We start from the raw sequence: 14835 nt of genomic DNA, 5'->3' as shown, positions 1-14835 counted from the left end.
TAATTATTGATACATGTTCAATTACCCGAAAGTTCCTAAATGCAATATAACATATACCGTACAGTTAAAAGGAAGTCACGCTTGATCAAGATCCGTGTCACTTTCCATTTTTGACCAGACATAACGTCTGAGAAAAGAAAGAAATAATAATAATATTTGATAGAGATAATGTGCTAATATTGTGCTGCCTTGTGTATAACACCAGTTATGGCATTTTGTCTGTGCCAGCAAACATTCAGCTTGATAGTGCATAGCCACTGCATTGGGCTTGTGCTGGCAGTGCCACTTGGACTGTACTGGAGGGGAGAGGGGGGGGGGGTCTCTTCTACCTCCTCAGCCACTCATGTTAGTTTCTTCATCTGCCATAGCACCTGATTGTCTTCTTCATCTCTGTTCCTAGACAGGAGGTACACATAGTATTTTCATCCGTAACATGATAGATACTTATCTTTTAGCAAAATGTTGCTCCTCCTGTTAATTCATCTGCACATAAAATCAACCATAGTGGAATGTATTCCACAACTTTAGGATGGTTAAGTGAAACAATGCAGTATTGCAACCCACATGAAAAAAATAAAGATTGTATGTACTGTGTGAATAAGATGTGGCAAAAGCCAGCCAAAAGCCTTTTTTAAAGTCCTTGCACTTAACATAAGTGAGAATTTTATAATAGTGACACTCCAGCACATAAATAAGTCCTACCTATCAAAATTTCATTTGGATTTTAACTTTACTGGAAATGTACTTAGTGTTATTTTGTGTCCAACAATTCTTTGTAATTATCATAAAAAGTAAAAGTAACAACTCCATGAATAGTAGAGGCCCTAAGTCGCCAAAAGGCACATAAAAAAGATCAAGGACTTTGCAGCTTTCAGATAAAGCCTCTTTCAAAGCTATAGAGTACAAATACAAGCACAAACATACACCTGATGTGTGGCAGCTCTGCAGATGCATGGGGGGAGGAACGAGACACTGGCACCAGTGAGATAATTCAGGCTGCAGGCAATGGAAGCTGTGCTCAGCAAACTGTGGTGTTGAGAAATGCATTGGGACCTGGAACAGGACTAGAGTAGGATGTACCGGATGGATGTATTGGACAGATCTTGCAACTGCATCTTCTGTGGGGTATGACACATGTGGGAAAGCTACCAAACACAGATGATGTGACTTACCGAACGAAAGTGCTGGCAGGTCGATAGACACACAAACAAACACAAACATACACATGAAATTCAAGCTTTCGCAACAAACTGTTGCCTCATCAGGAAAGAGGGAAGGAGAGGGAAAGACGGAAGGATGTGGGTTTTAAGGGAGAGGGTAAGGAGTCATTCCAATCCCGGGAGCGGAAAGACTTACCTTAGGGGGAAAAAAGGGGTATACACTCGCAGACACACACATATCCATCTGCACATACACAGACACAAGCAGACATTTGTAAAGGCAAAGAGTTTGGGCAGAGATGTCAGTCGAGGCGGAAGTACAGAGGCAAAGATGTTGTTGAAAGACAGGAGAGGTATGATCGGCGGCAAATTGAAATTAGCGGAGATTGAGGCCTGGCGGGTAACGAGAAGAGAGGATATACTGAAGGGCAAGTTCCCATCTCCGGGGTTCTGACAGGTTGGTGTTAGTGGGAAGGATCCAGATAACCCGGACAGTGTAACACTGTGCCAAGATGTGCTGGCCATGCACCAAGGCATGTTTAGCAACAGGGTGATCCTCATTACCAACAAACACTGTCTGCCTGTGTCCATTCATGCGAATGGACAGTTTGTTGCTGGTCATTCCCACATAGAAAGCTTCACAGTGTAGGCAGGTCAGTTGGTAAATCACGTTGGTGCTTTCACACGTGGCTCTGCCTTTGATCGTGTACACCTTCCGGGTTACAGGACTGGAGTAGGTGGTGGTGGGAGGGTGCATGGGACAGGTTTTACGCCGGGGGTGGTTACAAGGGTAGGAGCCAGAGGGTAGGGAAGGTGGTTTGGGGATTTCATAGGGATGAACTAAGAGGTTACAAAGGTTAGGTGGACGGCGGAAAGACACTCTTGGTGGAGTGGTAAGGATTTCATGAAGGATGGATCTCATTTCAGAGCAGGATTTGAGGAAGTCGTATCCCTGCTGGAGAGCCACATTCAGAGTCTGATCCAGTCCCGGAAAGTATCCTGTCACAAGTGGGGCACTTTTGGGGTTCTTCTGTGGGAGGTTCTGGGTTTGAGGAGATGAGGAAGTGGCTCTGGTTATTTGCTTCTGTACCAGGTCGGGAGGGTAGTTGCGGGATACGAAAGCTGTTTTCGGGTTGTTGGTGTAATTGGTCAGGGATTCCGGACTGGAACAGATTCATTTGCCACGAAGACCTAGGCTGTAGGGAAGGGACCGTTTGATGTGGAATGGGTGGCAGCTGTCATAATGGAGGTACTGTTGCTTGTTGGTGGGTTTGATGTGGACGGACGTGTGAAGCTGGCCATTGGACAGGTGGAGGTCAATGTCAAGGAAAGTGGCATGGGATTTGGAGTAGGACCAGGTGAATCTGATGGAACCAAAGGAGTTGAGGTTGGAGAGGAAATTCTGGAGTTCTTCTTCACTGTGAGTCCAGATCATGAAGATGTCATCAATAAATCTGTACCAAACTTTGATTGGCAGGCCTGGGTAACCAAGAAGGCTTACTCTAAGCGACCCATGATTAGGTTGGCATACGAGGGGGCCATCCTGGTGCCCATGGCTGTTCCCTTTAATTGTTGGTATGTCTGGCCTTCGAAAGTGAAGAAATTGTGGATCAGGATGAAGCTGGCTAAGGTAATGAGGAAAGAGGTTTTTGGTAGGGTGGCAGGTGATCAGCGTGAAAGGAAGTTTGCCAAGGTAATCCCATTCCTGATGTCCAGGCAGAGCTTCAAGGAATCCTCAGAACCTTAGGCCCCCTACAAAACCTTTCACCTGACTCCATCAACCTCCTGACCCCACCAACACCCCGCACCCCTACCTTCTACCTTCTTCCTAAAATTCACAAACCCAATCATCCCGGCCGTCCCATTGTCGCTGGCTACCAAGCCCCCACAGAACGTATCTCTGCCTACATAGATCAACACCTTCAACCCATTACATGCAGTCTCCCATCCTTCATCAAAGACACCAACCACTTTCTCGAACGCCTGGAATCCCTACCCAGTCTGTTACCCCCGGAAACCATCCTTGTAACCATTGATGCCACTTCCTTATACACAAATATTCCGCACCTCCAGGGCCTCGCTGTGATGGAGCACTTCCTTTCACGCTGATCACCTGCCACCCTACCAACAACCTCTTTCCTCATTATCTTAGCCAGCTTCATCCTGATCCACAACTTCTTCACTTTCGAAGGCCAGACAGACCAACAATTAAAGGGAACAGCCATGGGCACCAGGATGGCCCCCTCGTACGCCAACCTAATCATGGGTCGCTTAGAGTAAGCCTTCTTGGTTACCCAGGCCTGCCAATCAAAGTTTGGTACAGATTTATTGATGACATCTTCATGATCTGGACTCACAGTGAAGAAGAACTCCAGAATTTCCTCTCCAACCTCAACTCCTTTGGTTCCATCAGATTCACCTGGTCCTACTCCAAATCCCATGCCACTTTCCTTGACGTTGACCTCCACCTGTCCAATGGCCAGCTTCACACGTCCGTCCACATCAAACCCACCAACAAGCAACAGTACCTCCATTATGACAGCTGCCACCCATTCCACATCAAACGGTCCCTTCCCTACAGCCTAATATGTGTATGGAAACTAAAAGAAAGGGAGTTGAAGGGACAAAGCACAGGAAAATAAGAAATAAAATCCTTCTGGGTGAGCTGTAAACTGTGGAAGAAGAATAAATGACTTTTAAGAGCACAGTAGAAATAACCGTTCCAGAGAATACCCTTACAAGTATCATAGTCTTTCTGGATTTTGTTAAATCATACAAAACGCTATTCAGAAGTAATGTCTGGGAGAAGCTAAGAAGGAAAGATATAGAGAGGCAGACTGTATTGATGATTAAAGAAAAAGTCGTACCAATGTGTGAGTGAGTAAAGAGAGAGGAAAATGAGTGATATGGAGAAATGGTCTTAAATGAGAAAGTACACTGTTTTTGTTACTTTCTATAGTGGTGATGGTTGAGGTTCAGACACAAGGGGCAAGAGAGATGGGATACATGATGACAACAATCTTGTTTGCTGATGATGTGCTTGTGTAGGGGAACAATAAGAAGGAAGTGCAGAAGCAGTTGGATGTTTGTAAACATGTTGTGCAAGAGTATGGCCTAATTTACTGCAAGGAAATGTGAGCTGGTGGTCACAACAAGATGCAAGAATAGGCAAATCACAAATATGATGCTTCATGGGGAGCAGCTGAAAATGGTTGAGCAGAATGTTTCAAGTTCCTGGGAAGTATAATACAGGAAAAAGTAAGAAATAACAAAGAGACAAGTAAGTGTGCAAGCCAAGTTGGGAAGTGTGAGAAGACGGATTTGGAACAAAGAAGTTCCCCAGAAAAATAAGAATGTGATGTAAAAAATGTATTACATACACCAGTTATGTTCCATGTTGCTGAAACCTGCACCTTGAAGGAAAGGGAAGAAAAGTAAGATGCAAGCAAGTGAAATAAAGTTTTTGAAAAGTAAGACAGGTGTAACAAAAATGAAAAAGATTAGAAATGAAAGTGAAACTTCCTGGCAGATTAAAACCTTTGCAAAGGTCCCGAGTTCGAGTCTCGGTCAGGCACACAGTTTTAATCTGCCAGGAAGTTTCATATCAGCGCACACTCCGCTGCAGAGTAAAAATCTCATTCTGGACACCTCCCCCAGGCTGTGGCTAAGCCATGTCTCCGCAATATCCTTTCTTTCAGGAGTGCTAGTCCTGCAAGGTTCGCAGGAGAGCTTCTGTAAAGTTTGGAAGGTAGGAGACGAGATACTGGCAGAAGTCAAGCTGTGAGTACCGGGCGTGAGTCATGCTTCGGTAGCTCAGATGGTAGAGCACTTGCCCGCGAAAGGCAAAGGTCCTGAGTTCGAGTCTTGGTCGGGCACACAGTTTTAATCTGCCAGGAAGTTTCATATCAGCGCACACTCCACTGCAGAGTGAAAATCTCATTCTGGAAACCTCCCCCAGGCTGTGGCTAAGCCATGTCTCCACAATATACTTTCTTTCAGGAGTGCTAGTCCTGCAAGGTTCGCAGGAGAGCTTCTGTAAAGTTTGGAAGGTAGGAGACGAGATACTGGCAGAAGTAAAGCTGTGAGTACAGGGCGTGAGTCGTGCTTCGGTAGCTCAGATGGTAGAGCACTTGCCCGCAAAGGGCTAAGGTCCCGAGTTCGAGTCTCGGTCAGGCACACAGTTTTAATCTGCCAGGAAGTTTCATATCAGCGCACACTCCGCTGCAGAGTGAAAATCTCATTCTGGAGAAATGAAAGTGTTTGGGAGATAACGCATTAGGAACTCCTACAGAAGAAGGTTGAGGAAAAAGATTAAAATGGTATGGGCATGTGAAGAGAATGAATGAAGAAGATGCACGAGATGAAAATGGAGGGCAAGAATAAGGGGAAAGCCAAGGGACAAGTGACTTAAAGGAGTGGGAAAAAGCATTAAAAAGACAGAGAAGACTGGGTCAGATTAGTGACAGAGACCAGAGACTAGAAAAGATGTAGAAACTTGTGTTGGAAGCAGACATACCAGTGGCAGGAAACTACAAGTTGATGATGATGACATAATATAAAATAAAGTGCCCTTAAGTAAAGTATTAGCAGACTTGATAGATCCTTCACCGTGAAGTTTCTTACAGTTTCTTTGTGCAGATTGTTCTTAAATATTACTTGAAAATGTAAGTTCTTTAGTGACAGTAGGATTATGAGTGGTTGTTAACTAGAACTTTAATCATGTATCTTCATAAATGCTATAATTAAATGATAAGAAGATACATGGTGGGGTAACATAAAATGAGGGAGATAGAGAGTGAGTTTACAGAGAAAAGATGGGAAAGAAGGTGGCAGCTAACACTGAAATGCTGAGTACTTGTCTTGATTATAACTCCAAAATTATTTTGCAGACCTTAAAGTTGTAATGGATAATTGTATTTGTATAATTACATCAGTTTATTTATGGTCCCTGTGGCAGCAGGATATATAAGAAAAGTGACTATTAGGTATTACAAATCAAAAACTACATAATTAGTTAGAAAGAGTTGATATGTTCTCATATTTGCATTTATGTTTGCTTGTATTATTATTGTCATTATTATTATTATTATTATTATTATTGTTGTTGTTGTTGTTGTTGTTATTATTATTGTTGTTATTATTGTCATGATCATCATCATTATCAATTTTGGTTATAGGTTCCTGTAGGTACAGTTGTAAAGGATCAAAATGGGTGTGTTGTAGCTGATCTAAACAAAGAGAGATCTATGTTCGTGGCAGCACGAGGTGGAGCTGGAGGCCATGGAAATCATTTTTTCATATCAGATACAATGCAGGCACCACAAGTAGCAGAATATGGAGCTGATGGAGAAGCACTGAAGTATATACTAGAATTACAGAGTATGGCTAATTTTGGATTGGTATGTAACAAATCTTGCCACTTTCTACTTTTCATCCTTACTGTACCTCCTTCATAAGTGCTAATCTGGAAGCAAGAGACAGACCTTTTTCATTATATAGCGTATTTCATAATTACTACTTTAGCCTTCTACAGTTTGCAGAGGGCACTTATTAGATAAAGTCTTTTTGAAGGAACCACATTCAGAAATGCACTATCTAGATAAAAAATAGGTTTGAAGCTCAAACCATTTTCAAATCTCCCACTTCACAGTATGCACACATACTGAGAACAGAGTCCCCTGCCATAGTCTGCCCTATGTTTACAGTCGCTGCTTCAGTGTTCTGCTCAACTGTTAGTCCATCTGTGAACAGTAAGAACAACTGAAGCGGTATAGGATGTTGGAATACACATTTGGAGAATACACGGAGATGTTAATATTCTATGCTGAAGCTAGAGGTATGTAGGGAGAAACATTTTCTGGATCAACTCAGCATGTTACATACCATTTTCATCTGATTGCAACAACAGTTCCAGGAAACTGACTCATTCACAACTAGGAGGGATGACTGTGGTGCTCCACAGATGTGCCACACTCTGCGCTTTGAAGAGGCCATCCTTCATCATGTAGAAGAAAACCTGGCTATGAACACTAAAAACATTGTGTGTCTCATGGACATGCCCAACACAAGTGTCACCCATGTTCTGCATATCCAGCAACTCCACACTTACCACTGACAGAATGTGCTTGTATTGACTCCAGCGGATCTTCCACTAAGTGTCAATTTATGTATATGATTTCTACATCACCGTGTCAACATGCCCAAATTTCTGCGCCACATCCTTTTTTGAACTGTTGAAACAGCCACATTTGGGATAACAAAAATCATCATGCCACACATTCACATGGATTTCAGCAGTGTATAAATGTATGTGCTGGAATCACTGGTGTTCATCTTATTAAGCTATACATTCTTTCACATGGATTTCAGCAGTGTATAAATGTATGTGCTGGAATCACTGGTGTTCATCTTATTAAGCTATACATTCTTTCATATTACCTAATGGGTACCATGTACTTGACATTCTTGCAAGAGGTTCTGGTGGAGTTACTGGAAGATTTGGCACTGTCACTTCATCAGAAAACGAATGTGGTTCCAAGATGATGGCATGTCCACACATTTTGCCCATCACATCCACAATTATCTCAACCATACATTTGGTGTAGGGGAGATAGGTTGAAATGGACCAACTCCTTCGTAGTCACAGTCACCAGATTTAATTCCTCTTGACAACACTATGAAAAGGATAGATGGCTACTCACCATAAATGTGACATGTTGAGTTGCAGATTATGTGAGGTTACAAGATTTTGTAATGTTATGCCATTTCAGAATCTGTTGAAGTGTAAAAGATTTGTTTCTGTTCATGACAACAGCTAACATTGTGGATAGTTCATGAGACAGAGGTGCAAATTCAGCAAAGTACAAATACTTACATTCTTCTTTCCTTCTTTGCAGCAACAGCTGATTCTCATAGATAATCTGGAATTCTATTGGCCTACAGACTTCACAAGTGATATGTATAATAATCAAGTTTATATATGCACCATTTTAAATAATACTGTTTATTATCACATTATTAGGACTGACAATAAACACAGATTCCACTTCAAAATCTGGCGAAAGGCTGAGCTGCTGACAACAAAAATCTACCAGTATTTATAATAAACAGAACAGTGGGTTAATAGTTATAAGCAGACTTTAAGTGAGTTACAATTAAAAGTTTTACAGTTAGCTGACAATGTGGATTGCAAAATGTTTCTAACTTATAGGTAATTGTTTTTAAATACAAACGTCACATTAATTTTTATTTTTTTTATAGTGAAATACGAGATGTTCAATTTAACAAAAATTCAATTACTTTTTTCAACAAGAGCCTGGATTTTACATTGTGTGACAATTACTTTTTTCTTTACTTATAGCCAAACTAGTTAATAAAAAGAATTCCCACCATATATAGAGCTTTGTGATATAGACCAAACTTATGTATCTGGCTTGGTTATCAGAAAGTGAAATTTGTTTATATTTCCTAATAATGTTCTCACTATGAATTGTACTGTTTTAATATATTAACTTGTTTTTGTAGCCTTGAACACATGAAAAGCTTATGAACGTGTAAAAGAAATACATTTGGGTTAATATTACATTCAAATATGACCACAGTACTGTTTGATAAATTACATTGCATCACTCATTGTTTGTGATTACATATTTGCGAATGCTAGAAGAGCCAGATAATTTTATTCATGCCTACCAATGTCAGCAGCACATTTCAATACATAGTTATTATTTCCATAAGGTGATTTTTACTCATGTTTGACTGTTTTGTATTATTGTCTTTTGGTATTGTTTGCATCTACAGTTACATGTATTTGCTAGAAAATTCAATATACTTATCAGATCTGGACGTCAGTATTTAGTAAATGAATATTGTATATGTGACTTAAGATACGGTTGAAATCAACTGCTATGCTACAAAACCTCCTAAAATATTTGCACAATATGATGATTGGGCAAATGAGCCTTAAAAGATTGAACAACTGATTAACATGAATGAGCTGACTTGTTTAAAAAAAAATGGTTGATACTAAAAACTTTTTTTTTACTTGCAAAAAAACCTAAACAGAGTAATAAATTTCAAAAGGTACAACGTGTAGTAAAGTGTAGAATTATCATCAAAATATTATACAGCATGGAAGAAATTACTGAAAAATCAACTAATACAATTTATAAAGATAAACAGTGAAATACAGAGTTACTAGATTGGTTCCCTTTTTGTAAAGAAATACAGTGTTTGTTCATGGGTTCTTTTTCAAAATTGACTTTTCAAAGTTGCTTAGGATGAGAGAGTTGACATTCAGGGGTTATCTTAAGATTTGTCTCTTTGTTTGATCACAGAGTTTGCACCTTTCAAAGATTTAAAAATCGTTAATGTGTAATCCTATCACAGACTCAACAAATCAGTCTTTTTCCTTAATAAACCATGTGGCTTATCACAGACTCAGAGAATCAGTCCTTTTTGTAATAAATTACCTATTCTAACACAGACACAGAGAATCAGTCCATTTGTTTAGAGAACACACATATATTTTTAAAAAAAAAAAAAAGGTTAAAATATGCAAGCTTTTGGAGCCACAAGGTTTCAGAGCCAGTGGCTCCTTCTTCTAGCGGAAGAGTTGAACGGAAAGAAGAGGGATGAAAGAAAAGGACTGGAGAGGTTTAGAAAAAGAGGTAGAGTTTAGAAAAGTTACCCCAGAACCACAAGTCAGGGGAAACTTATTGGATGGGATGAGAAGCAAAGAAAATGTCTTTCCTTCTCATCCCATCCGGTAAGATTACTCTCACCTGGGGTTCTGTGTGAATTTTCTGAAATCCACCCCTTTTCCTAAATCTCTACAGTCCTTTTCCTTCATCCTTCAACCCTTCAGCCAGAAGAAGGAGTCACTGGCTCCAAAAGTTGGCATACATAAAACTTTTTTTAAAAAATATATGTGTGTTGATCTGCCGCTACTTGGTGAGTAGATTTTTTATCTATCCAATTACATTAAATTTAATAGTTTGCACTTTATGAAGCTGAAAGGCAAAGTCTTTTCTCTTTCACACGTAAGTAGTGTTGATCCATATTTTTCATGTAAAACAGTAGAGTATCAAAGTTAGAAATAAAATCTTACTCCACATCAATTCTCAACAAAATTCATCTGATAATGTTTCATTTCTTACAAAAACAGGTAAAATGTCAATAACTTTGGCAGAGAGTTTTCAGGGTAAATAATGGTAATGTCTTCATGTGTATCCGTGTGGATGTGTAGTCAGTCTAGTAATGTTAACAGCGTTTTTCAAAAATCTGATCCACTTACAAGCATAATATAAGTAAACATTTTAAAATTAGGCATGTCAGCTGTTACAACTTTACTTCCAGAGTCATTTCTAACTCTCTCTTCATCTCATCACTTGCTAACACAAAAAGCATAAGTTTCAGCATTTCTTTCTACCCAGCACAATTCTCTCTTAATTTACTGTAAGCAGTGTGTACAGGTAAGTGACAAAATATCTTCAAATGTGTCATTGCATTTCTCAGTAATATCAAATCTGTACATCCTCAAAATATCTTCAAAACCTTCATAGTTCCTAATAGTGTGTTAATATGTGTGATTGTAAAAGTATAACTGCTCATCAAAGTATTCATTTCAAGTCACAAGTCACAAGATTTTTCATCAGCACTGAATCATCTCTTTTTCTGTCACTCATTAGACATCAGTAACTTCAAGTGGGAAAGTTTGTATCAAATTCTCATAAAATATCTTAAGTATTTTAAAATAATTCTCAATAGTGTAATAGTGTTTTAGTATAAATCGTAGACAATCATAGTTATCAAAGCATAGCATTGACACATTGTTGGATGAACCATTCGCAGAACTGTACCCGTGGAGGCCAATCAGCTGCTGATAGTGCCTGCACACGCTGTACATGGCACGGAAACAACTGGTTCCCCCGTAGCACTCTCCATACAGTGATGTGGTCAACGTTACCTTGTACAGCAGCAACTTCTCTGACGCTGACATTAGGGTTATCGTCAACTGCACGAACAATTGACTCGTCTATTGCAGGTGTCCTCGTCGTTCTAGGTCTTCCCCAGTCGCGAGTCATAGGCTGGAATGTTCCGTGCTCCCTAAGACACCGATCAATTGCTTCGAACGTCTTCCTGTCGGGACACCTTCATTCTGGAAATCTGTCTCGATACAAACGTACCGCACCATGGCTATTGCCCCATGCTAATCCATACATCAAATGGGCATCTGCCAACTCCGCATTTGTAAACATTGCACTGACTGCAAAACCACGTTTGTGATGGACACTAACCTGTTGATGCTATGTATGGATGTGCTTGATGCTAGTACTGTAGAGCAACGAGTCGCATGTCAACACAAGCACCGAAGTGTGTCAGTACATACTGACGAAACTAAAATGAGCTATAACATGGAAATTAAGCGTTTCTGGACACATGTCCACATAACATCTTTTCTTTATTTGTGAGTGAGGAATGTTTCCTGAAAGTTTGGCCATACCTTTTTGTAACACCCTGTATGTAACTACACATAGATTAAGTGCAGTACAGGTGTCTTAGTAATGTGACATATGAAACATGTAAACGAGCCTCATAGGCGTACAGTAAATAATTGATAAAGAAGTTCATTAATGTGTTTATGAAGTTTCAAGATAGGTTAAGTGTAGTAAATGTGTTTGTGCATATCTGGATAAGAAAATGTCACATGCATGATCCATAAGGATTATGCATCCCCCTGATAGTGAATGAAACTCCTCTTAAAAATTTCTTCTATTGATGCAACACAAATGAATAAAGTAAAAACAATGCAGATATCAGTGTTCACATTAATTAGTAAATTTGTACAGTTTCAGTTGAGTTACATTTCTGAGCCCAAACAGTTTTCTTGGTTTTATATTTATGAGCCTGTATGCATTAGGATGAGGATTTCCCCACAACCTCAAATGGCCATTGTACATGTTGAAGAATTTTTTGATTTCACTGTTTATGAATTTTGATTTTGCATAACATTTTGTTAAGATGAAGTCACCAGCATTGAACTGAGTGTGTTTTACCCTACCATCAAGTCTTTGTTTTCTTTTGTTGCAATGTTGCTTCACAGTCTACCTAGTAACATCCTCCCTCTCTGCTGCTGATATGTGTTTACACAGTGGGAATTCAATTTACCCTTTGATCAAATATGGAGGTTGTTTGTCATACATTACTTCATAGGATGAGAATCCTGTGGTGGTATGTTGCAGACTGTTAAGGACATCCGAAAAGTTTTTACAATGTTCTAACCAGTTGGTATGGTCCTTACTACAGTAGGTCCTGCACAGGTGACCTATTTCCCATATGTATTGTTCTGCTGGATTATAAGATGGGGAGTAGACTTAGGTGAGAATATGTTTAATGTTGTGTTCACTTGTAAACTCCTTCCAGGTTTTGGATATGAACTGGCTTCCATGATATGATTGTAAAGCTTTTGTGTACCGAATGTATGAAATCATTCTTGGGTTATTTTTTGAATTATTTTCTTGCTGGGTGCTTTCCTTGGGGGATAAATTTTAATGAACTTCAAGAATAGGTCTACCATTACAAAAATGTAGCAATACCCACCTTTTGCCCATGCAGGTCAGTGCCCACAAGGTCCCTCCACTTATTAGGCATTAAACTCTGTAAATGACCCCTATTGGTGTGACTGACATATCACTCTGTGGACAATATTATGAAAATAGATGCTCTCCTATATTTTTTGAGTACACCTTAAGGATCCCACAATGACCGATATTGGTATGAGTGTAAAGTATAAGGTGTCTGTATACTCTTCAGGCCAGCAAATCTTCTGCCTATGACTATCAGTGCTGTACCTATAAAAAAGAATCCCCCCAAAAACTATGTAGTATTGTTGTACTTTTTTATGGCCCTTTTTTCCCCAGATAACTTTTTACCAATTTCCAATTGTCGTCATGGTTCTGATTATGTATGAGTTGTTTGCAAATTCTTCTGATATCCCTTTCTCTTTCACCATTATGTACATCATGGTGAAGTTTTTCTCTTGATTCCCATGAACAGTGTCATTTACATTTCCCACTGGTAGTCTGCACAAGATATCAGCCATAATGTCATCACTTGCCTTAATGTTTTCCACAGAAAAGTTAAACTGCTGAAAAAACATAGCCCATTGAGTCAGTTTAGTCTGGTAGAGTTTGCCGTCTTGAATATAGCTTAAGACTTTATGATCTGTGTATACCTTTACATAGTGACCTGATAAGTAATTCCTAAATTTTTGAAATCCCTGTACTGTAGCTAAAACTTCGTTTTCTGAAGTGGAGTATTTTTTCTCATGTTTTTTTAAGTATTCTACTTACGAAGGCAACTGAATGGTGCACTTGAACCCCATCTATTTCTATTCCTTGGAATACATGGACCCCCAATCCAAACTCACTGCTGTCAGTTGTAAGGCAAAAAGGAGTGGATAAGTCAGGTCTATGTAATATCTCACTGCTAACCAACTGTGCTTTGGTGTCATGAAATGCAGACTGGAATTCATTGTTCCATTCCTGGATACTATTCTTTTTAAGCACTTTATTGAGACATAGTGCATTTAGTGCTTGTGTTTTCACATATTTGCAAAAGAACCCCACCAAACCAAAAAATGACTTAAGCTATTTAAAGTCTTAGGAGGAGGGAAATGAGAAACTGCTTGCACTTTATCTTTGTCAGGGAGAATCCCATCTTCAGTGATACTGTGTCCTAGAAACTTAAGCTGATTGAAAGCAAATTTACATTTAGATAGCTTCGGTATTTTGCTCCCTCTCTCATTTTGTCAGCAATTTCCCTCAAAGTTTCCATATGTTCTTTCCAAGCCTTGGTTGAGAATAAAATGTCACCTACTTTGTAGTCCGCTTTTCTAGTAGTTCTTAACAGAGTACGAGGTGCATTCAAGTTCTAAGGCCTCCAGTTTTTTTTCTCCGGACTGGAAAGAGATAGAAACATGCGCATTGTTTTAAAATGAGGCCGCGTTCATTGTCAATAAGTCCCAGAGATGGCAGCACCGTATGGCAGATGGAATTTTACCGCCAGCGGTGAGAATGAGAACTGTTTTAAATACTTAAAGTGGCAATGTTTTCCTTACTTGAACAGCGTGCAATCATTCGTTTTCTGAATTTGCGTGGTGTGAAACCAATTGAAATTCATTGACAGTTGAAGGAGACATGTGGTGATGGAGTTATGGATGTGTCGAAAGTGCGTTCGTGGGTGCGACAGTTTAATGAAGGCAGAACATCGTGTGACAACAAACCGAAACAACCTCGGGCTCGCACAAACCGGTCTGACGACATGATCAAGAAAGTGGAGAGAATTGTTTTGGGGGATCGCCAAATGACTGTTGAACAGATCACCTACAGAGTTGGCATTTCTGTGGGTTCTGTGCCCACAATCCTGCATGACGACCTGAAAATGCGAAAAGTGTCATCCAGGTGGGTGCCACGAATGCTGACGGACGACCACGTGGCTGCCCGTGTGGCACGTTGCCAAGCAATGTTGACGCGCAATGACAGCATGAATGGGACTTTCTTTTCATTGGTTGTGACAATGGATGAGACGTGGATGCCATTTTTCAATCCAGAAACAAAGCGCCAGTCAGCTCAATGGAAGCACACAGATTCAACGCCATCAAAAAAATTTCGGG

At 39.8% G+C, this 14835-nt stretch overlaps 1 protein-coding gene across 2 annotated transcripts in view; it reads left to right on the top strand.

The window, feature by feature from the left end:
* LOC126457485 (mitochondrial ribosome-associated GTPase 2) overlaps positions 1-14835 on the top strand; it is a 176040-nt gene that overhangs the window by 134936 nt on the left and 26269 nt on the right. For both annotated transcript variants that reach the window (XM_050093782.1, XM_050093783.1), the window contains exon 5: positions 6338-6559. In XM_050093782.1, coding sequence (XP_049949739.1) covers positions 6338-6559 — 222 coding nt within the window. The remainder of the gene's footprint in view (positions 1-6337; positions 6560-14835) is intronic.

Source organism: Schistocerca serialis, chromosome 2, assembly GCF_023864345.2.
Source record: "Schistocerca serialis cubense isolate TAMUIC-IGC-003099 chromosome 2, iqSchSeri2.2, whole genome shotgun sequence".
NCBI classification, from domain to species: Eukaryota; Metazoa; Arthropoda; class Insecta; order Orthoptera; family Acrididae; genus Schistocerca; species Schistocerca serialis.
The sequence above is the reverse complement of the archived record's forward strand: the minus strand, read 5'-3'. Positions and strand labels throughout refer to the sequence as shown.